Source organism: Galeopterus variegatus, unplaced genomic scaffold (genome assembly GCF_000696425.1).
Source record: "Galeopterus variegatus unplaced genomic scaffold, G_variegatus-3.0.2 Scaffold983, whole genome shotgun sequence".
NCBI classification, from domain to species: Eukaryota; Metazoa; Chordata; class Mammalia; order Dermoptera; family Cynocephalidae; genus Galeopterus; species Galeopterus variegatus.
In genome coordinates, this window is record NW_007727094.1 from 438,142 (window position 1) to 462,951 (window position 24,810).

At 34.5% G+C, this 24,810-nt stretch overlaps 1 protein-coding gene across 1 annotated transcript; it reads right to left on the reverse strand.

The window, feature by feature from the left end:
- Positions 1-1,401: 1,401 nt before the first annotated feature.
- On the reverse strand, positions 1,402-17,637 carry LOC103591533 (chromosome unknown open reading frame, human C6orf58). The gene is made up of 6 exons (XM_008574010.1): positions 17,337-17,637; positions 15,788-15,874; positions 14,141-14,325; positions 13,117-13,217; positions 2,784-3,022; positions 1,402-1,502 (listed from the first exon to the last, which is right to left on the reverse strand). Exons 1-6 carry the CDS (start codon positions 17,635-17,637, stop codon positions 1,402-1,404), a joined length of 1,014 nt encoding a protein of 337 aa, XP_008572232.1.
- Between the last annotated feature and the right edge of the window lie 7,173 nt (positions 17,638-24,810).

Genomic DNA, 24,810 nt, shown 5'->3' on the forward strand with positions numbered 1-24,810 from the left:
TAATCTTTTTGGTGGTCACTCCATCCCACACTCAATGTCCTTTGCTAGTGTCTCCCTCCTGTTTTTCTCTGCCTTTGTTTGCTGGGATGACAGAGGACTATATTTGTCAATTTTTTCTTTTCAATCCAAGTTATTTTGATGTTTAATCATTGACTGTCTTCAACTAATATTGCAGGTTTAATTTCGTGTAGATATTTTATAGAATGTGTAGTTATTTTGCATGCTTTGGGGAGATTTGGGAGGGTGTTTAATACACTGTTTCCATTGTCTACAGCTACCAGGAAATTTGTGTGTTTGGGATTCAACAAAAATTTACTCAGGGTTTTGGCTCATCACAGATGCTTTTACTGCCCCACCCATGGAGCATGCATCCATCTCTAAACACAATTATTGTGGCGATTGCTACTTTTCGTGGATGCCTAATATGTATCGGGAAGAGTACTAGCCATATTAAGTTTATGTTTTTATTAACTCCTCAAAATAATCTTGCAAAGGAGATCTTATAATATTCATTTTAACAATAAGTGAACTGAAGCACAGAGTAAGCTAGAAAAATTGCTCAAGCTCACTCAGCTAGCAAACGACAGAGCTGAGACTTAAACTACATCTTTTCTACTCCAATACCTGTGGTATTCAAACTTATTTATCCAATTTTATTCCCCAATAGTCGGTGGGTAGATTTAGGCTGTGGATGAGGCTTTGGGAAAACCTTCATAAAAAAGCTTTTGTCACCTCTGGAAGTCACCATCTCCTTGCCAGTGTGTTGTCTCTCCTAAAAGAGAGCAACCCTACAGATGTGACTCTGTAGCATTCATTATCAAGTGTGGGTCAAAGGAGGGAAACTCTATCATGTAATTGCTGTAAACTTGTGGTCAGCAAAAACACACAGAAAAAAGTGACAAATCAGTTAGTGTATTCTATTTGCCAGTTTAGTTTCATAAGTTTTAAAATTGACTGTCAGTATTTTATTTCAAATATAAACATTTGGATTTGGGTTATAAATCAGCAAGTTATATTGCTCTAAATTTTATGAAATTAGGTTATATATATTATAACAAAAAACATACAAGTTTAATATCTGTTTATTAATTTCTCAGTGATTTTTGGTAGCTTAATACAATCATAAATCTTTAATTATTTTATTATTATTTTAATTATTTTATTAATTTTAATTATTAATGATTTCAGATATCAACAATTATTAATTGGGCAAAATAATTATAGTGTTAATTTGAATTTAACCTTAAGAATGCATGGATACAATCCTAACAAACTAGCATAAGTCAAAATCAACAGAAACAATAAAACTACATAGATATGAGTATATTTGTTTTGGAAATTACTATTTGCCAGCAAGTTAGAGTTGTTCATTTTTAGCTTACTAATCATTTCCAGAAGTTTTTAATTAAACATATTAAGAATTATTTCAAAAACCTCTAGAGTTAGCGCTCTTGTATCTGCTGTCTTCATTAAAATTTTCCATGCAGTCAAAAATGCTGAATCTATAAAAGATACAAAATTATTACTTGTAAACCACTGAGAACCTTTTATAGTATCATTTGGCAATATACAACTCAATCAATTTTATTTTGTTCTCTTTCTACTAATTTAGTAGTAAAATCATAAATTATACCAAGAAAAGTAAACATGGCATATCTTTGTTGCATTATCGGCAATACGATTTGGCAATATCTGACCTACCAATTTTATTTCAATACCTTTCTATGAATTTAGAGGTAAAATCATAAATTATTGCAAAAAAAAGTGTACACGGAATGCCATTATGTTATTGGCAATAGCTTATAACTGTAACTAACATCCATAATTATGGTACATTCATTAAATGAAATGCTATATACGTATTAAACAAAATGAGTTAGATCAACTCATTTTCTGGGGAAAAACTCCAAGAAAAATTTCTGCAGATAGACGGAAGCTTGGTTTGCTCCTAATTGTGTGAAGGAAAGCTGTCTACTGACTGTTAGGGCCATTACTGGAGGAAGAAGAAACTTCATTTGCAGAAAGTTCCTAAAATGTTTGGATGTTTTTATTAATCTAACTCAACATATATTTTAAAACAAAGGTTTTTCAAATCATATATTTAATTTATTTAAAGGTTTTTAAAAACATGTATTTATTTGTTAGTTTGCTTTGTTTATATCTTCCAGATTCAAATTTTTTGCTTTGAAAAACACTAATAGTATAATTATGTTTTGGAAAATGGAGACGACATGGTAATTTGCAAACTTGTAATTATTGAATCCTTTTGTTTTTTGCTCTGCTAGGAAACCCAGGATTTTAAGGGCTGGAGCAGAAGACTTCTTCCATAACTAGTAGTATTGTATCAAGGAAACTCAGATAATTCAAATTCCTAGTAATTTCATTAATAACAGTAGGTTTTCTTTTTTAATTCCTTTATTTGCCTTAATTTTAAGAGCAAATTAGAAAGTTAAGAAAGGATCTGCTGAGCAATTTAAGGAATATATGTGGATGTGTGGACCAAAAATTGTGCTTCAGTTGGTTTGCTGACTTCAAGGTTCAATATGGATTCCAGATGAAAGGACAGGCCATGAGTGTGAGACCAATATTTATGCTCATTAAATGGTCTTGCCATATGTCAAGAGTGACTACTGATAAATAAATAAAAAAGATACCCATAGGAAATCATTACTTTCTTTTGGAGGTATGTGTTATAATGTCCATATCTTCATTTAATTGTTATTTCTTCCTCCATCTGTTCAGCACAGTATTGATTTCTTAAAGTTCTTTTTTATGGTCCTTACCTGTATATTTATTCACATCATAAAGAATATTTATACCAAACAGGACTGTATTCTGCAAATCAGTAAAGTTACTGATGTAGGGGGCCACATCAGTAGCAGCAAGGATTCGTGGTGGCAGGACCTTCTGGAAGTCATGCACTATAAACAAGGTTGTAGGAAAGAGCAATGCAGCTAAATATTCCACAGTTGTATACCAACTTCTCTCGAAGTCTGCTTCTGGTTTAGAATAATACTCATATCTAAAACACAAGTGGAAAAGTGCAAAATTATAATTAGTCACCTCATAATTTTAACTTCACTGCCTTCAGAAAGATTGTTTTGGGACAATAAACTAAATTTCTAATTTCACTGTTCATAAAATAGATTTCATAATGTGATGACTTTAGTCCTTTCCTCAGGAGATGTGAAGATAGCTAATTAAAATTTTGAATCTGAAAAAGATTATCCCATTAATTGTATCTTATTTCTTTGAATTAGATATATTATACTTGAATACCATATCATAACCAGATGTAAGACAATGTCTAAATCATACTCCTTGGCAATGTAGAGATAAATATCAAGAGTCTAAGGTGAAATTTTTGCTGGACTCAGACATCCCTTGTAAAACTGTTCATTTCCTAATGATGGGGGTCCCCAAAACATTAAGCTTCCTAGAGAAGTAGATGTCTGATTTTCTTGTCTAATTTTCTAAAAAAATGGGGGTTTTCTAGTGGAGGAAGTTTCCTAGGGAGCTAAACTCACGCACATATTTGGGGGACAAATCATCACAGCAGAAAAGTTAAGGATACAGTAAATAGTTTTATAACTATATAATTCATGGTTCCTGTCCCAGTCAGCTTTCTAAGCATGTTGACCAACTTGCAGTTTTGCAAACCAACTTGTTCCCCCTGAAACACTGTATACCCTGCACGTCTCACCACATACATTCTCTTTCAAGTCTCATCATAGATATCACCCCCTTCACAAAGTTTCCAGCTCACCTGAGGTGGAATCAACCACTTCCTCCTCCTCTATATTCCCTTCACACCATATCGTCCACATATTTGAAAGTTTGTTCTCCCATTGGACTATATTCTAATATCTAGTGTTTAATTAGGCTATCTAATTTCATTTTGACAGTACATGTGGAGGATCTATTAAAGAAAACCTGAGAACAATATGCTTGCCAATGTTAAGTAAACCATAACATAACCCAGAGTGCACTTGCTGTCCTTTTGAATGCCATGCTTGTGAATGCCATGCTTGTGGGATCCTTCCTGCCCTCGTGCCTGGAAATAGGAAAGTGGGTAGAGTAGGACTATTGATGACAGAAGTGTTTAATTTGGATTCAATGCCCCTTAATACATCACAGTTATCTGTCAAGTAAAGATGAAAGGAAATGTGAATTCACAAGAATTTTGAGCAAGAGTCACAAAGCCCTAGTAATAGTGTATTAAAAAAATTGCAAGGGAATCAGAAATACTAGGAGAGGAGAAAAGAGATTAGGGCACCAGTTAGATATGCAGAGATCACAAAAGCAGAGGTGAAATTCAATAGAAAACTTTTCAAATGCTTCAGTTGAGTGATTTATTGGTCAGTTCATCTGAATCAGATAGAGTGTGATCATTAAAAAAAGATAAAAATACACATTCAATGGCTTGTCTAAATTTAAAACAGATATATATGACCCAGCTAATCTTAGGATCTAGAACCACAAAGTTTTATTTGAGTAAACGTAGTCTACACAGTATTTAGTATTGTCACTCTTAAATAAACACTTCTCAATATACTTTTGCCTAAAGAAAGTAACTGATGAGATTTTAAGGTTGTTTCCCTGTGTATAGTAGATTGCAACCATGGCCCTGATTCTTCGCCACTCCCTGTATTCCCAATATTTTTTTTGTTCCTGTAATCGCATTTTTTTTCTCATATAACTTTCAAGTATCCCATCTTCATACATTGTGTAAAAGGCAGAAATTCCTGTGTCTGGCTCAGTCATGTGATGTGATTTGAACAATACAGTATTAATTAATTATGAAATAGCATAAGCTTGAAATGTTTTTTCACAGTTTGGTTTTTCTCTCTTGCAATTCTGCTATCGCTAAGAAAAACAGCCAGTCTTGCCTGATGGAGAATAAGAGACAAGTGGAGCAGAGTTTCCCCAGTCATTTCTGCTGGGGCTCATCAAAATCAGACAACATGAGAGCCCAGGAAATATCAGCAGAGCTTCCCTGCTAATCCTCAGACCTGTGAGCAAGAAACACTTACAGTGGTATGACACTGAGGTTCAGTGCTTGTTGGTTGTGCTGCTTTCTTTTAACAAAGCTGACTGAAATACAGAGCCACACATCTAATAAATTACACAACCAGGTTTTAAACCCTGGTAATCTGTCATCAAAACCCCTGTTCTTTACTACTGTTCTCTACCACCCTTGGTCATGGTGAAAATAGTTACTTTATATTGAATGTTTCTCATGTGCCAGTAATATGTTGAGAACGATGTGTAGATTTCTTAATTAATCCTCAAAATTACCCTATGTGGCATGTACTATTATTGCTATTTTTAAAAGAAGAAAATGGTACTTATCATTGTTTGGATTCCCAAGTCAAATGGAGTCAGAATTTAAAATTCAGATCTGTGAAACTCCAAAGCAAAAGATCTTAATTTTTACAATATTCATTTATTTCAAAGAACAATAAATAGCTTAGAATATCCCAACATGAATTTGTAAAACTTGACAAACTAGAGACCTCATAAACATGTACATTAACAAATCAGAGGGCACAAAAACAGGCATTTGAAATCTTTCATAATAATAATCATTAAAAGATTTACCTCTCATCAATATAGGGTTTCAGAAGGATTCTAATGGACAAACAAAACACTAGTTGAAAAGATTTAATAGAATCAAGGAAACTAAATTCTAAGCCAGAGAAGAAAACTGAGAAATAATGCTAGTATAGCATTCCCTCAATTTAAAACTGAATAGTACACTCTGGGTGAAGGGAGGTTACTAAAATTAGAGTGATTGAAAGTCTGTTAAAGACACAGTCATACACAAAGATTCCCTCCCAGACTTCGAATAGTTGATGACTACCACTCTGCACGCTAAAAAGGTTAGAGCAGAAGGTCCCTGAACTGGGTACTCTATTCACAGTTGGAGGTGGAGACACCACCTTGAAAACAGGGGATGTAAGGAAATCTAAAATATTGGATATTAAGATCCCCGCCACCCCCGCTCCTTCCTTCCCTCTCTTGACTTTAAGAAAACTAATAGCCCGGTCTTCACTTTTAAAGCAGGTGACTGAAAGTGTCTCTTCTAAAGAACTGGATGTGCTCATGAGAAAAGGCATAAAGTTATTGGCACCATAATATTGATAGTTAAAGGATCACCTAGTTAAACAACCCAACAGGATCACCCTAGAATCGTGTCTGTAGTAGAAAAATTTCACTCAAGCACTCAGATCTTCTAAGAGTTCCTTCTTAAAGACGAGTGGATATCCAGGTATTACGGGCTGAGTATCCCTTATCTGAAATATTTGGGACCAGAAGTCTTTATGATTTTGAATTTTTCCAAGTTTGGAAAATTTGTATTATAAGATACCTTGGGGATGGGACCTAAGTTTAAACACAAAATTTATTTTTGTTTCATATACTCCTTATACACATAGCCTGAAGGTAATTTTACACAATTATTTTTAACAATTTTGTTCATGAAAGAATGTGTGGGGAAATCTGGGTGTGCACGGAAAAGAGATATCACAGCTGAAGTGGGCTGGGAGGGTCTTTTTTCCTTTGGGAATGCTGAATAAACTGTTTGCTGTGTATCGCACTTTGCAACCCATCACTTGAGGTCAGGTATGTAATTTTCCACTTGCGTTGCTATGTCAAGTGCTCAAAAAGTTTCAAATTTTGGAGTATTTTGGATTTGGGGTTTTTGAATTAAGGATGGTCAACCTACATCAGATTTCTGGGGAAAGCCTCTCACGTGGATAAGAGACACCAAAACAAAACAACAATCAGAAAAATAAATAAATAAATAAGAGAAACAGATTACGTACAAAGGATCAGGAATCAGATTGGTTTCAGGCTTCTAAACAACAAAAGTGAAGCTAAGAATTAATTTATAAATGACTTCAAAATTCTAAAAATTATCAGCCTAGATTTCTGTATTCACCTGAAACCTCAGTCAAGAATAATGGTAGAATAACGATATATTTAGGTATGCAAAGTCTTAACCAATTTTACTTATCAATCACTTGTTCAGAATCTACTAGAGGCTGTGGTCTACCAAAAGAAGCACACCAAAAAATAGAAAAATATGAAATATGGACTATGGAAACACAAAAAAACAGGTCTAGAGAATCCTCAGGACAGCAGTAAAGAAAGATCACAGTGTCCTATCTGGCTACCTGGACAGATTAGTGCAGGTAAATGGCTCTGAACCAGGCCTCTATAAGAAGAAGGTATAGATAGAACTCTTGATGTCAATTGGTTTGCCAATTTGGGGTGTATTCGTGTAATATACATGGTATGCTAAGAAAACAAATACCCAAGACAATGATCAACTCTAAGGAGAATAGGTAGTGAGCAAAGGTAAAAATAATCAGTTTAGTACATGCCCAACAAGTGAGTAGTGACTGTAGCCAAGATAATGTAAGCTCTGAACAGCCACATAACGAACATCACCAAACAGCTACCCAGAGAGAGTACCCGTTGGGAGGGTATGTGTGTGAGCTGAAGAAGAGATGAGCAAAACCATAATTTTCCATAGTGGTGATTGAAAGGATATCTAAAATTGAAAATTTAATAAAAAGTGTGACAGGAATATTTTTAGGAAATATCACAGCAGATACATAAATAGTCAGGAACAAGTAGTCATAGTGCTGGTCTCTCTGGATACAGTTGTGTTTTTTGTTTCTGTTTTTTAAAGGAGGGAGAATGTCAAAGTCACTTGATTTTTTTAAACGATTAGCTTGTAAAAAGGTTTATGATATACAGAAAAAATTTTAAAAAGTTACGCTTCTTGAGATTAATGTAAAAAATAAAGAAAAAATAAACAGAAAGAAAGACAGATCTCTAGGGAACTCCTGAAGCTGAACTAACAGCATCTGCAGAAAGACTCTAAGGCCCGTCTCCTCGCTTCACCGACTCCTGGGGCAGAAAGGCGCTGCTGGCACTCACCTGCCCTCTAACCTACGGGAGAGGGCGGGAGAAGAGGTGTGAATGGGCATCTTGTTTAGTTGAGTGATGCATCTGCATCTTCAGGATTTAAAGAATCTTCATAAAAACAAGTGAAATGTATATTATTTCTCTTTCATTTGTTTCTGCTTTATTGTACATTGCAAATGTTCAAGCATATTTTTGCTGTTTAATGCAGCTTTTAAAAATAAGAGAAATCCCTTAGTAGATATTGATCTTTGAAATCTAGTTTGCAGGCCACATACATTACAGGAAGTACAGCATATGGGCTGTGGAGCCGCCAGGAACTTGAATACTAGTTCTGCCATTCATTAGCTGTAAGATTTTAAGCATGTTACTAAACAACTCAGGCACAGATTTATTATCTATTAAAAGGAGTTATTTTAAGTGATGTTACCTGAAATACTTAGAGAAATTTATTTTACTTATTCTTAATATTTGAGTGTTCTTAATTCTTTTTTTAAAAAAATAACAAATGGGAGATTTGTTAAAAATTCATTTAGGAGAAACAATTATTGACACCTAACAGAAAGGTAAAGTAAGATAGAAGTTCAGGAAATAAAATGTTTTAATCAAAACCAATTTTTTTTTATAATTAGTGAAGATGGGGATTCAACTAATAACTAATAAAATGGATGCCTTTAATTTTGTGATTAAAATAGTCATACAAATTGAAATTGCTTTATCAAAAATTTTATGTTGTGTGATTTTGGAGTATTTTTTAAATAAACCTGCCCTGTTAAAAATATGGGTTTTTTCAAAAAATAATTTTATTGCTCCAATGGGAATAAATACAACCTTGATTGTCTAGGTCCATAAGAGAAAAAAATACCCCTACAAAGAAAAAGATCTGCAATCTCCATAAATTTAACTATTTAAAATACTGTCATGTTTCCTATTTCAATGTTGTGATTTTCGATTGATTTACTTTTTTAATATGAACCTGAAAACCCTGTAAATGAAAAATTAGTAATCTATAACAATAATTTGCTAAGAGTCAAAATATTGAGGTTGACCATCCCCACTCAAGATGCTTGTCATATAATCTCATCTCTATTCCCATCATCGGAATAAAAAGAGCAGTTGAGTTATAGCTGTTGTAATGGCTGCAACCCCAAATTATATCACAGACACTGCCAAGGAAAGTAAACTCCTCCATTTCTCAGTATAATACCCAGTTATTGAAGCCATATTAACAAGAAGAGGAGAACATATCCTGTGAATGTGTCAGCCAAACGTTTTACCTTGCTGGATGCTGGAGTTGGTGGGAGAGACAACAGTTGAGTGGAATATGAACTATTCAAACATTCCTGCCTGAATTTACATATCTACTTAAACAATAGCAATGAATCCTACTTTCTTTGTTTGTGCTTTTTGCCCTACCCAGATTTCTACCCCATACCTCACTCTGGGTGTTTGATTTCACCTCCTAGATCATGCCATTCACTTCCAAACCCAAATCATTCTTACAGTTTCACTTCTAGGTGTTATAGTATGTAGAGCAGCTTAATAATCTTTTAGGCTATCTTGTGTGCTAATCCTGACACTAGCTGATTTTTTCCCTAAGTATGTGCCACTATATTATGTGCTTTTTAAATTAAATTAAATTTGGCCTAAAGCTGCCTCCATATATAGCAAACTAACAAAGAATATAAACAAACTACAGCCTAACCCATCTTTGATAACTTCTTTAATAAACAATGTTATGCACCTGATTTGGTGAAACAAAACTTGTATTCAACTGGATGTAAATCCATTGTTAAGTGTGGACTCATGGAGTGCCTGGACAGCCACCTGGCCATTCCTGAGTCCTTAAAGTTTCTATTATTAAAACCTCTACACCTCATAACTCACTACAGAAGAGATAAAATAAATGATTCAAATTATGGAAAAATATTGGTGGGGTGACTCTTCTACAATGGTTTATAACCAACGTTTTGTCTATCAAATCCATAATACTGGTAAGACAATAAAAACTTAGGGGATACATTTCTGGAATCTGCTGAATTATCTGAACACTTACAGATGGATTTTATTCAGTTGCCATCTTCAGTACATGTTTTCTGGTTATACTGAAGCTTTCCCATAAAGGAAGGACAATGCTATTGCAGTGGCTATAGCAATGCCAAGTGGAAATGTGGTGTGAGAGTTGCAGAATAAAACCCCAAGATGACCATGCCTAGTGGCACCATGGGAGCAGGACCACAGTGGAGACCCCAGAATTGTGGAGCTACCAGCATGAAATGCCAGCCTGTGAGAGCTAAAGCATGACCTCAGACCAGGAAAGTCATAGAAGAGGAGCTGCCTAAGGACTTGGGGCCCAACCCCCACGCTAACATATTGAGCGTGGAGTCAAGCGTGATTCATCAGCTGTAAGATTTGATATCTGCCCTGCTGGGTTTTGGACTTGCTTAGGATCTGTTACCCCTTTCTTTTGGCCTATTTTTTCCTTTTGAACAGGAACATGTACCCTATGTTTGTCCCACCCATTGTATATTGGAAATAGATTACTAGTTTTGATTTCATAGATGGGAATTTAAATTTTGAACTTTTAGTTAAAACAAGTTAGACTTTGGGGATGAAATGAATGTATTTGTATGTGAGAAGGACATGAGTTTTCAGAGGCCAGGGGCAGAATGCCTTCGGTTGAATGTTGTGTTAGTCCATTTCTGTTGCTTATAACAAAATACTTGAAACTGAATGAATTATAAAGAAAACAGAATTTATTGCTTACAGTTTCTGAGGCTGGGAAGTCTAAAGTCCACTTGGTGGTGGCAGTAGTGACCCAGGGTCTCACACTGCAAGATGGTGGGGGCAGAGAGAGAAGAGAGAGCAGAGAGACAGAAAGACAGACTCTTCCCTTCTTTAAAAGCCCTCAACCACTCCCCTACCACCATTTTTAATCCATTCACTACTGCACGGTCCTACAATCCAATCACCTCTTCAAGGCTCCACTTTTCAGTTACCATAATAGGATTTTCCACCTTCTTAATAGTCATAATGGGGACCAAGATTCTAATACATAAAACTTGGAGGACACAATTCAAGTTTCAATGAGTTTGGGGGGACATAATTCAATCAACTACAAATGTCCTCCCAAAACTTAATCCCTACCATTAAGGTTGAGGGTGCAGATCCTGCTATGGTAATTGAAAGGTGGGACCTTGAAGAGGTGATTAGATTATAGGGCCATGTTGTAGGGAATGGATTATTAATGGTGGTCAGAGGTGTGGTTGTGAAGACTTTAAAAGAAGAGCACATGGGAAGTTCTCTCTCTCTGCTCCACTACATTCTGCCATATGAGATCCCTGGGCCACTTTTGCCACCACCAACCCCCCCACCAGATGTGTTCCCTGGAGTTTGGACTTCCAAGCCTTCAAAATGGTAAGCAACTAATATTGTTTCTTTATAAATCATCCAGTCTCAGGTATTTATGTTATAAGCAAAAGAAACAAACTAATACGCGAGCTAAAGTTGTTTTAAATAACAGAAGTGCTTTGAACTACCTGTTGACTAAACAGTGGGGAATGTGTGCACTAGCTAACACCTCTGCTGTACTTGGGTAAATACATAAATACATCTAGTATGATTAAAACTCAACTTCAAGAAATCAACAAATAAACTACTTGGTTAAAACAAGTAGATGCTTATTCTAGCTCATTTTTGATATATTTGGTTTTGGTTGGTTCAATTTGTGTTAAGGAGCATAATTCTGTCTCTTAATTTTGCCCTCTTAATAACTATCATGATAGTCTCCCTAGTGTGCCATATCCTCTTAAGAGTCTTAAGTGCTCTTATAAAGCCATCTATTATATGTCAAATGGCTTGACAAAAGTTAGAATAATCAAAACACAAAGAAAACATAATGAATCAATCAACTGACTTCACATTGTAAATTGTTAATTCCATACTGAGGCAAAAATAGTCCATTCTGAAGGTGAAAGAGAGTGGTGTCAATGCCCAAGATTTTGGTCCCTCTCCCAACATTAAGAGGTAGACTAAAAAGGGGAATTGTTAAATTAAGTTTGGCATAAAGCTGCCTCTATACATAGCAAACTGCAAAGTAACTTAGTATGTGCTAAGGTTTGAATGTCTCCATTCAAGCTCATTTTGGAACTTTACCCTCAATATGGTGGTGAAAAGTGGTACCTATAAGAGGTGATTAGATCACAGGGACTATGCCCTTGTGAACAGATTGATCCATTCATGGAGTGATGGGTTGATGGTTTAATAGGTTGTTGGGGAGTGTGATTTGGGTGGCTTTATAGGGAGAGCAAGTGGGAAGGTTAGCTCTCTTGCTCTTGCCATTGCTTGCCATGTGACAACCTGTGTCACCATGGGACTCTGTAGAAAGTGGAAGGCCCTCACCAGATGTGACCCTTGATGGTACATTCCCCAGCCTCCAAAACTGTAAGAAATAAATTTTATTTCTTTATGAATTACCTAGTTTCAGATATTCCATTATAAGCAACAGAAAACAGATGAATACAACATGTAAACAAACTGCAACCTAACCTAAGAATATATTCCTGTAACAAGTAGCTGAGTCTCAGCAATCACAGCAGCCGAGTTCCATCCAATCACAGGCTGTCAACTGATCAGACCACATCCACATAAGGCAAATGCCTTATCACACTATGCCCAAATGAGGCAAATGCTGAGCTGTTTCTATATGTCACTGCCTTTTTCTTTCTGTAATTATTGCCTGCCCACATGCCTGAATGGATCTCTGACTTTCTACTGGTTCAGGCTGCTGCCAACTCAGGAATCACATTGCCCTAATAAACTCTGCTAAATTTAATTTGTCTAAAGATTTTCATTTCACAGCATCTATAATCAAAATAATAAAGATCACCCACATATTTGTACTCTATTGTGTTTTCTACAATTAGAGATATCTGTTGCATATTGTTTGTTGGCTTGTTTTTTCATGCAAGACTTTTTTTCTCATATTTTTATCCCCTCTTTACAAAACACTTTAAAATTGATCATGCTAAAATATTCACACCTCATGACTATAATCCCCAATGGTTAAATTTATTACTTAAATTAAGATTGGAAAGCACTCTAGAAGAAGACAAAAATGTATAAATAACACCAGAAATCACTTAGCATATTAAATAGAGATGACTTTGGATCCATTCTTACCTATCTTCAAACTTTTTGACAGCATCTTCCAGGCTTGAGGTATGTGCAGCCCATAAGTACTTCAATATATTATCAAAGTTACAAAAAGGTGACTGTAAATACTAAAGTAAAGGGGAGAAACCAATTATATTTGATCAACTGTAACAATTTCTTTCCCTGAATTTCAGTCCTGTTCAAATATATAATTGGGCAATATTCTATGTGAAAAGAGAATTTTGCTTCTAAAAATTAGTATGTGTAAAACCTTAATGCCTAACGCTCTGTTAATGGCACAAAAAGTATTCATTACTTTTAATAATAACACATGCATCTAGAAGAAACTAACTTCAAATATCTTCAAAGAGTTCATATTTTATACTAGACAGGAGGCGTTTATTTTTTGTCTTTTTTTTTTTTACTAACATTGTTAAAATTACCATAAAATCTTAAGAGTAAGAAGAAAAAAAGCTTGTTTCATTGTTTAATTGAAGTAATACAATAATAATCTAAAGAAGAAGTAAATCTATTTTTTGTCATTGAATTTAGTCCATGCCTATATTTAACCAATGTGTTTTATTTTTGGTCATCAAATATTTGATTTTGAACAACACACAATTGCTAAGTTCTATTCATATGTGATCATTTATTGATTTAATTGAAATAAGTTGATTAACTGTTCTAAAACCAACTTTATAATGACATTTCTCTCAAGATTCCACACTTGACCTGAAGTTTCAATTAACTAGAATATCCTGCTCACCATTCAGCAGAATATCCTTTATGTTTAGCATTTGTGTAAAATTAATTTGAAGTGAGAATATTGCATATATTTTCTGTTAATGCTGTATTGGGGCAGTGTGTATTAATGACACATACCCTATTACAACATATGTTATTAATATATTTTGCATAAATTTATGTTTTCTACTAAAAAAAAAGTACAATGCACAAAAAATCCTAGACAAAAAGCATTGTACATCCTAGACAAAAAGAAATTCTCTTGCCATCTTGTGAGAGTATAAACTATAAAACTTAAAGAAAGTACCTGGTAAAAGGCATTCCACTTGCTCATTGTCTCAGGGAATGATGAATGACAGGTAGAAACATCATAACAAAACTCCATCTGATCTTTGGGTGGGGGTAAAAGCACAACTTGGTCTGATGATATCCCCATTATGCCAGAATCAACAGCAGCAAGGAAGGGCAATGCACTCAGAAAATAATTCATATCTGTAAGAACAAAAGACTTATTACTACCACAAGAACTTAACAAATGTCAAAGAGGACATTTTTGAGGAAGCCATAAGTCATTACGGAAATGTGATAAAAGAAGAAAAAAAATATTGAACAAAAATCTCCTTAGTGATCATAATTATAACTTTAATGTGCTTCTTTTAATAACACTATAATCATGAATATATATTGGTTAAAAAACATGACTATAATATTTTAAAACAAAAAGTAATTTAAATGGATTTGGTAATATTTATTTTTTGAAGCATGAAGTAAAAAAGGAAAAAGCTATCGATTTGTCCACAGAATGGCACAAAACCACTGAGGTTTTATTGTGAGTTGAATTTTTTTCTAAAATATTTTAACATAATTCTAGCTTTGATATATTGGTATTTTCTATTTTATATATGTTTCATTTGTAACTATGATATCACTAAGTCCTTGCTATCCTATGTCTCTAAAGCAAAACTTTTCAATAAATTTTGGCAATAGATCATTGAAAAATCTGATTTACAATCAAATAAGACTTTAAAATTTCTACCTCCAGATAACCGATTATAGCAAATTTAGAGATTTTCATTTAGTTGAATGTTATGTTTATACTGATTTCCACTGGAAATCATTGATGCAGAATAATTTTCATTATAGACATGCATTTGTGAATGCAATCCTACACCTCAGAAATGTAGGCTGATACTCCCAGCTACTAAGCCAGTCTGAGAATAACAAACTCTGATTTCTATATCTGTGGCTTCAACTATTTGTGAAACTTTGAAATGAAGGACTTATAACACGTAACAAGAAAAACACATCAGGGTACACATGACCTGTGTGACCCTGAGAAAGTGAAATTTAATATGGTCTTCTTTTTAATTATTGGGAAATAGCCCTAAGGAATTGTTGTGTAAATTAGTTTTATTACTAAAACATAAAGTTAAATTAAAAAATTATAAAATACCTTGTGGTTATTTTAGCATTAAGTATATGACTAAAGTCTTAGATTACTGATTAATATATTGAATTGTAGCAGGTATTAATCTCTGACATATTTATAGATTTTAATATTAAACACATCTGGTCTGAGCAAAATGAAAATGCGCCATTTTCCTCGGGCCTTCACTTCTCAACCTTTCACATTCTGGAGACTCTCTGTCACTAGTGGGGCCTCCCACTTCACTGTCAGTGCTGCTCCCTAACAGGTCATTGCCCTTTGCAGTTCCTTGCATCTCTTTCCGTGAAAAGCTGAATATGTCCTAAGGAATCATTATTGACATTGTGGCTGTTAAATCCTATAATGTGACATAAAGTCCACAGGTATATGGTGACATAGATTCCTTCTTAAAAAGGAACAGGACTGGGTTTTGTTTTGTTTTTTGTTTGTTTCTGTCCCTAAGTTTGTAGGTTGAATGCTTTCTCTGGGGAAAGGTTAATATCTATTTTGCTTTTTAAGTGAACCTACCAGCCCACCAACTGTCCACAGAGACGCACAGATCACCTCCAGGTTTGTAGCCACAGTTTGTCTTTTGGCTGGGATCAGCTAATCTGCCTAGAAGAGAGAGGACACACAGTTGTATTTATTATGTGCATTTTGTAACTGGTTATAATGATCACTTAAGTACATTTTGTTTGTAGATGCACAAATATCTATTTCTGAATGACTTGTATTTGTATATCCATCCCTCTTTATCTTTTATTTTCCATCACTCAACCTATTCCTTTTCTTTTTTTGAACACCATCACAATTTTATACTTTTGAATTATAGATTTTAAATATTCCTGCTTATATTATATTCACTCTTGTACTTCTTTCACAACCTCCTGCTCAAAGTTATGAGAGCAGTATTAAAAGAGATTAAAAGAGGTGGTCTAGAGTCAAACCAAATCCCTGCTACATCATTCACTAGTTTGACTTTGTCTAAATAAATTAACCTCTTATGCCTTAGTTTGCTCATCTATAAAATGAGAATAATAATATTAACTACATTGTTGTTGCATGAAGTGAGAAAAAACATCAAAAGTTTTTATCTGTAATATATATTACATAAATATTAGAAAATAATTTTTCTTTTCTTTGCCAAATGAAATTGCTATTTTCTTATCTCTCTCTCAGTAATTTCTTTTTTTTTTTTTTTTTTTTTTTGTCTTTTTTCGTGACTGGCAACGGATCGCAACCCTCAGTGTCGCGCCCGTACCGGACCGGGACCGGCAACGGAATCGCAACCCTCGGTGTTGCCCCCGCACCTCGCTCAGCCAGTGAGCGGCCGGTCTGTATGTGGGATCCGAACCCTCGGCGGGAGCGCCGCCGCACTTCCCAAGCAGCACACTGTAGCAGTGCGCCACTGGGCCGGCCCACTCTCAGTAATTTCTTTATTGGCTGTGTTACAGTGTGGGGCTGGCAACAGGCACCACTCTTTCTTATGAGCTTCTGTCAGCCAGAACAAAAATATCTTTTGATTCATTAATATTTTACCCCAAAACATATACTTTGTCTATACACTGTAAGTTAACTTATTTCCAAGAGGAAGCAATAATTTGCAGAGAAAGATCCTCATGAACAAGATGCTGCTCCTTTATATACCTCATATCTATGATCAGGTAATCATAATTAGAACTTTGAGAAATTCAAACTAGTTTATCACCTTTTGTTTATAATGTATATCCCCTTCACTGTTCTCTTCATCTCATTGCTTAGAAAGGAAATTGGTACTTACTAGGAGTTCAATAAATATTTATAAAATGCTCAATAGATTAAATGTGATGCCTTTTTGTGGTTGGTAACTATGCCATATGCCTCACTGAAGTTCCTAGTAGATACAGACAACCCATAAAAAAAGGATATGTAGAGAAGGAGAAATAGAAGTAGAAAAGTAATGATCATTAAAGGAAAAGAGGGAAAGAAAAAGAAACAATTTTCAAAAACATGATATGGTATGTACAGAATTTCATTTTCCAAATGCTTTATAGTTAGAAGCATAGATCATTAGAATGGAAAAAAGAGTCATTCCTACCTGAACTATATTGCCAGCCATACTGCAGAGGCAATCCCCATAAAACATTTAGTTCATTTTCTGGTGCCAATTTTGCAAAATATCCAGCCGTCTGGTTCAATAAGATTTTATATATCCCCATTCTCTCAAGGTAATTCCAGGGGTTAATGATGTACTTTCCATTTTCCACACTGTAGTCAGCAAACTGACCAGGGCTCTCCTCCCACAAAGGGGGATATAGATCTGAGAAATTGGAAGCTTCTGCTAAAGAAGCAAAAAAACAACCAACTATTACACAAGCCCAGGAAGGAAGGAAAGCCATCATGCCAAAGCGGAGGATTGTGTCAGGGCTTTTATTGGGCAGAGGATTGTGTCAGGGCTTTTATTGGGCAGAGGATTGTGTCAGGGCTTTTATTGCAGAATGAAGGAAGAAGTCATGATGTTTTCTTAGATCATAGCCTATTAACACTTTCCATTCTTTTCCACAGATAGGGTGAAAATGTAGAGGAAATTGGTATATTAGCTTACACCCAACATACTAGAATTTTGCAACTTTTTTAGTGTCAGAACAATATGTCAGAACTTAAATACAAGGTTAGGCTTGCCTATAATATATTGGATAAAATTATTTTTCAATAAAAACCTTCCAGAAGTTCCCCAGTCTATACTGAGATTACAAAATATATCACAAATGACATTAGAATGCTTCCCTCTTGTAAAAATACTTTAACATATGTAATAAGAAATATTAAATAATTGAAGATGGAAATACTAGGATTTGTAATAATGTTCAAAGGTGTACTAAAAATATGTGTGATCTAATTATAAGTTTTTGCTTTAAGAAAGAAGCTTAAAGTATATCCAAATAGAGAAAGTCAGGGTGTTGGAAAATAACTGCTAGTTAATTCCTCATTTCCATTCCCCATTCTTTATCAGTAAAAGAACCTTAGAATTTAACCAGGAATATGGTCTCCCAGAATTAAGACTCAATTTCCAGTGTCCCTTGCACAAGGAATCTTGTGACTACTTGTTTACCACAGAGACATAAACAGAAATGGTGTCTACAACTTCTGAGATATGTCCTTAAATGAGAGATACATGCTGTTTTCTCTTCCCTTCCTCTGTGCTGGGGCTTGGATTACAGATGTGATAGCTGAAATTCAATCTTTGACCCTTAAGCACAAGGCGCTATTTGATAGACTGCAGAATGCAAAGCTAGGTGTTGCCTGAGTCCTGGAGGACGGTGGAGTCATGAAATGTCCCTGAATTCCCACATCAGAATTTTACCTGACAGAGAAACATCTTGCTCTCCTGTTTCAACGACTGTTATTTGGGTTCCATTCACCAATAGTCAAAATGCTTACCTTATTAATAGACAGTGTATCTGAAAACTCCAGTTGTTAACATAATTAGAACCATATGTTTCATAGTAGGTCAAGGTCATAAAGGTCACTCCTGTCATGATCCAGAATAAATATCCCTCAGCATAATACTACTCCTTATTTCTGTCGTATTATTTACCCAATAGCTGCTTGATCATTAACTATTCAATTTTCCAGATGTATGAATATAAAATAAATTGGTGGAAATTGCTGTTAAGTTTTGAATCAATAACACAAGCATTTTGGATATTAAAAAATACATTCTATCTTTATAAATAATAAATACATAAATGTGTACTAAAAGATGTGTTTCTCTAAAATCAAATGCCAGGAGAAACTTTGAGAGCATCCCATTTAGTATCAGAAATAAGATAAAAATGACCACTACCATTATAATCCTTCAACTTGTAAAGTTATTAAAGATAAAAAAAAATTAGAGATACAAAATTTACAGTGAGGAAGTGATAATATGATTTTTGCAGATGATGTGAAAATATTCAGAAAATATGAGTGAATGAACAGGAAAGGTAACTACAAAGAAAAATTTAGTAGAGTGGCTAGGAACTAAATTCATATACATAAGTCAATAGCTTTTATATATAAAGGCAATTAGGAAATATAATGAATGAAAATATAATGGAAGAAAAGTACCCATTTATAATATCAATAAAAGTGCCAACATATTTGGGAATAAATGTAATTGTGTTATATCCATATGGAAAAAAATCTTGAACAATACCAATAAAATTGAACAATTTAAAAGTCTTACCATTTTAATCTACGAATTTACACTGTAAGAATGAGAGTGATTAACAGGGTTTTTAGAAGTACAACAGCTGAAACTAAAGTTTGCCTAATTTTATATATTATTTATTTTAATAATTAGGTAAAATAAGAAATCTTCAGTAACACATTATAGTTATTGAAACAATGTGACCAGGAACATGTAAAAAAGACAGATCGTTGGACTGTTCAAGAAAGGTTTTTTAAAAAGAAACCAAATACAAATGAGAATTTAATGAAGAATTATACTGAAATGAGATCTAGACACTGTTTATTTGTCTATTGTTGGGATAGTTATTGGAATTCCCATACACAGTGGAAAAAATGAGTACATCTTGATGTAAAAATATTTGATGAAGATAAAAAATAAATAATACTTAAAAAAATTTTTTCAATTCCTTGCTCAATCCAGTGTTGTGAAGTGTTTCCTATATGCTTCTCTTCCAGTAGTTTCATAATTCCAGGTTTTATACTTATCTTTAATGCATTTTGAGTTGATTTTTGTATATGGTGAGAGGTAGGAGTCTAGCCTCATTCTTCTACATGTGGATGTCCAATTTTCCTAGCACCATTTATTGAAGAGAATGTCTTCTCCCCAAGGTGTATTCATGGCACCTTTGTTAAAAATCAGTTAGTTGCAGGTGAACTTATTTCTGGGCTCTCTATTCTGTTCCTTTGGTCCATGTGTCTGTTTTTATGCCAGCACCATGCTGTTTTGGTTACTATAGCTTTGTAGTATAATTTGAAGTCAGGTAGTGTAATGCCTCCTGCTTTGTCCTTTTTGCTTACGATTGCTGTATTAGTCCATTTACCTTGCTTATAACAGAAATACCTGGAACTGTGTGATTTATAAGAAAACAAAAATTTATTGCTTATGGTTTCAGAAGCTAGGAAGTCCAAAGTCCAGAGGACACATCTGGTGAGTCTTCTTTGGGGTGGCTTTGTAGCAATGCAGGGCTCTCAAGTGGCAGAAAATGGTGGAACAGAGAGAGACTCTCATGTGCTCTCCTTTAAAAGCCCTCAGAACCATGCTCATGACCACCATTATCAATCTATTCACTACGTTGTGGTCCTATAATCTTATCCCTCTTCAAGGCTCTACCTTTCAACTACCATAATAGAATTTTCCACCCTCCCAGCAGTTACAGTGGGCCAAGTTTCCCATATCTGGAAATTTGGGGGACACAATTTAAGCTTCAATGAGTTTAGGGGGGACATGCCCAGCAGGTATATGAAAAATGCTGAAAATCACTAATTATCAGGAAAATGCAAATCAGAACCACAATGAGATACCACCTCACTTCAGTTAGAATGGCTATTATCAAAAAGACAAAAGAAAACAAAGTTGGTGAGGATTTGAAGGGGAAAAGGGAACTCATATGTTGGTGGGAATTAGTACAATCATTATGGAAAACTGTATGAAGGTTCCTCAAAAATTAAAAATAGAACTATCATATGACCCAGCAATCCCACTATCAGATATATAACTTAAGCCAATTTTGTTATTGTGCAGAATTTGTTACTTCCTGGTGAACCTAATATGAGCAGACACTCTAATCATGTCTTTTAACATTTCTGTGTCTCATTTTCCTAAACTGTAATATAGAAATAGTGTTACACTGCCTATATCCACTAATTATGACTTCATTTCTAGTTGTTTGGAGTTTGTAATATTTGGGTAGATAGCGTGATTAGATATTGGATAAAAAATATGTGTTGGAGACACACATATAAAAATAATTACTCAAACTCCAAAACATCAATGCAAAATGAATACTAATATCCTAATTTATGAATAAGAAAACTGAGGCTTATCAAGGTCAAGGGACTTACCCAAAGTCATACAGGTTTCAGATGTGAAAGGCTAATTTTGATTTCAGGTCTGCCTGATGTCAAAGCCAGGACTAGTGTAGGCTATGTGTATTGTGGTGCTACAAAATAATGATGCAAATAATATTACAGGGAAATTTAAACTTATTTAAGGGAAGAAATTGTGTTTAAAAATTCAGCATTTTATGCATTTCAAGACATCTTATTTCTTTGTCTAGAATGCTGATTGCAAGTATATCACTTCAGATGGCCATAATGTTGAAACTTCCAGGAAATTAAAGACAGGAGATCTGTAATCTCATCTTAACCTTGTCACAAGCAATTTGAACTTGGGGATTCTCTAAATTTGCTTTCTATAGAAGAATAATAAGACTAGTCTTTCCTATTACACAGAGGGATTGGGAAACCTAAATGAGAAGATGTAGACAAAAGGAGTGAAAGAGTATGAAACAATGCAAAAATTAAAAGCAAAACCATTTTTATTAGAATTGAACAAACACTCTGGGATATGTTTGATCCACTTCCATATTCACTTAAATATATGCTTCTACTTATAAATGATTTGGTTATATTCTTGAATATAACTGGCTGACACTTAAGAAGCAGTATATCTTATAATTAATTTTTTTGTTATATTAGATATATTTATACAAGCATTTTATCATATCAGGATAATTATACTTTTCCTGATTAAATATTTTATGGGTGTGCTTTTTTTTCTTAAATTGATTTTTTGTTTATTCCAGTGTAAAAAAAATTTTTGCTCTCCCCTATGGTATGAAATATACAAGGGAATAAAAGAAAAGAAAAACCACTAAAATGGCATCTTCATTGGAACAAGGATATGGATATACTTGCAAATTACAGAGTATAAAACATATTTATCACAGTATAAAATACACATGAAGACAAAGATATATGCGGAATTCTGCCGGGGACCAGCCCCAGCACAAAGATTGTAGGGTCCTCACTGATAAACCCTATTGAAGCATGCATACACTTTTTATACTTTTTCTTGGAGGCAACATAATCATTGAAATAATCATTGAACAATATCATAATATTTTTTATGAGTGACAAATATTCCAAGAAAAATGACATTACAGTTTGTTCCCAGAAGAAACAATTACAATGTTCTTTTCTTTGAGTAAAATAAAACGTTTACAAGAAACCCACTGGTCTTAGATAATTATTAACTATTACATTGAATTCAGCTAACTCTACATTACATTGAACTTTGTATGACCTAATCTAAACTTGTACCTTAATCAAAGGATGGAATCAGGAAGTTAAAATCCCCCTCACCAATACTTTTTCATTGTTAAAACATTTTGTTAAATAAAATAAGATTTTCTTATCTACTATATCCTATACTGTGTTAAGTCTCATGAAAATATTCTAAAACTTAACCTGAATCTATATTTCCAAGGAGAAAAGAAAGTTTATGTTTGACTCTTTGAAGCAAGCAGGTTAGCCATAATAGTAGTTATGTTGCCTAGCAACTTTTGAGTAAATTTTCAATAACAGCTCCATTATGTTCACTAATAGCATTAAAATCAATCCTTCCAGGAGGCAGACAAGGTAAATGTTCACATAAGCTCATTGTCCCCTTCTGGTCCTAGCTGCCACAAACCATTTTCAAAGAACCCATGACTATAACTCCCAGGTGGGTCACTAATATTATTAAGCACTCTGGTATGATTCTCAATCTCACTCCCAATCCCCCCAGAGTGATAATTATGAAGCAGTAAAGAATAGAATATAATAAAACAAAGCAAGCACACAGGGCTCTAAAAAATGAGGGTGGAATGGTGGGACCTCCTCCCACGATGAGGCCTTGCAAACATCGTGCCAAGTCAGAGGATCCTTGTCAAACTCTGGCTTCTTGGATTTGGTGCGCCCCCGCAGAATTCCTTGATGTGGTACAAGTAAAGCCTAACTTCTTGTCAGGTTTAGAGTCACAAATGTGATATATAACTAGAGATCCTATTAAAAATAACATGTGACTCTGATTTTCTGTAGCCTTTTCTCTTAATGGAGGACACTGTCAGATGTGAAGCTAGATAAAGGAGAAAAGAAAAGGGGAAGTCACCAGATCATAAAACTGAGAGCTGATCAGGTGAGTTTTACTGTGTACTCTCCCAAATACCCAGATCCAGTCAATTATCCAGACAAAATCTTAAACATCTGTATTCAGACAATAGAGGAGGCACATGGCTGAGGAAAAAATAAGTACAGATTTGGTAGGGATTTATTATGGGAATGATGCTTAATCAAGGCTTTCTTAGCTCATTTTTCCTCTGTTCTTTTTTCATCTCCTTTTAAACTGGCCCCATTCAAGATAAGCACAGTCTTAAGAAATAGCTATGGGACATAATAAAAATTGGAAAACATAAATTAATAAAAATTTAAAATCTTTAAAAGATTAAAATGGAGAAAGTAATATAATCAAAATGTAAACAACCTATATCACACGAGAAATTGTGCAAGGAGGCAGAAAAAGTTCAGAAAAATAATCATGTATAATCTCAGAAGTTATAGACACCAAAAGGTAACTAAGGTAAAGTGTTCAAAGCACATAAAGAAAAAAATATAAGACATTAGAAAAGACGATAAATAGACTTGAGGAACTCTAGAGATGAAGAAAAATAAAATAGTTACAGGAAACAACAATAATAAGAAGTACGAATTTAAATAGTGTCAGGTACTTGATATTCTGTCTTGAGGAAGTAATTAAAAATGAAATAGGAAAGAATAAAGATAGGAAATAGAAACATGACAATGATTAAGGAAATGATATACAAGGAAAGAAAAAAACCAGTACACATAATGTTCTTTCTTATCTGAAGAAGAATAAGCAAAGAATGAATAAAAACTTCTAAGAAAATTTCTTGAAAATAAGAATGTTTTGAATTGGCAGCGCAAAATGTCACTGGGCCGGCCCGGTGGCACACTGGATAGTGCGCTGCTTGGGAAGCGCAGCAGCGCTCCCGCCCGAGGGTTCGGATCCCACATACAGACCGGTTCCCGCTCACTGGCTGAGCGAGGTGCGGGAGCAACACCGAGGGTTGCGATCCCGTAGCCGGTCCCGGTCCGGTACGGGGGCAACACTGAGGGTTGCGATCCGTTGCCGGACACGGAAAAAAGACAAAAGCCAAAAAAAAAAAAAAAAAATGTCACTGAATAACCTACACTGAACCATATCCTGGTAACATTACTGACTATGATAGATGAAGATGGATGTAAATGGAATCCAAGCACAGTGAACAAGTCACAAAGACAGAACAAACAGTGTTCATTCACAGCATTACTCAATGACAGAAAAGAGTGGAGCAATTTCTGCAGAGATCACAGAGAAAATAGGTATCTCCTAAGACTTTTGTTAAAATAATAGCAATCCTCAAAAATTTCCAGAAAATGCACATCATGTTCAAAGGATCATAAATAAGAAACCCATTGAACTCTTCAGGTAAAATACTAGGAGGTAGAGGAAAATAAAG

Coding starts and splice junctions, on each gene's coding strand:
- LOC103591533 (XM_008574010.1), bottom strand. CDS start 17,637: ATGGCTTTCCTTCCTTCCTGGGCTTGTGTAATAGTTGGTTGTTTTTTT. Junction 15,875..17,336: donor TGGCTGGCAATATAGTTCAG/GTAGGAATGACT, acceptor TCTCTCTTCTAG/GCAGATTAGCTGATCCCAGC. Junction 3,023..13,116: donor GTCAAAAAGTTTGAAGATAG/GTAAGAATGGAT, acceptor CTTGTGTTTTAG/ATATGAGTATTATTCTAAAC.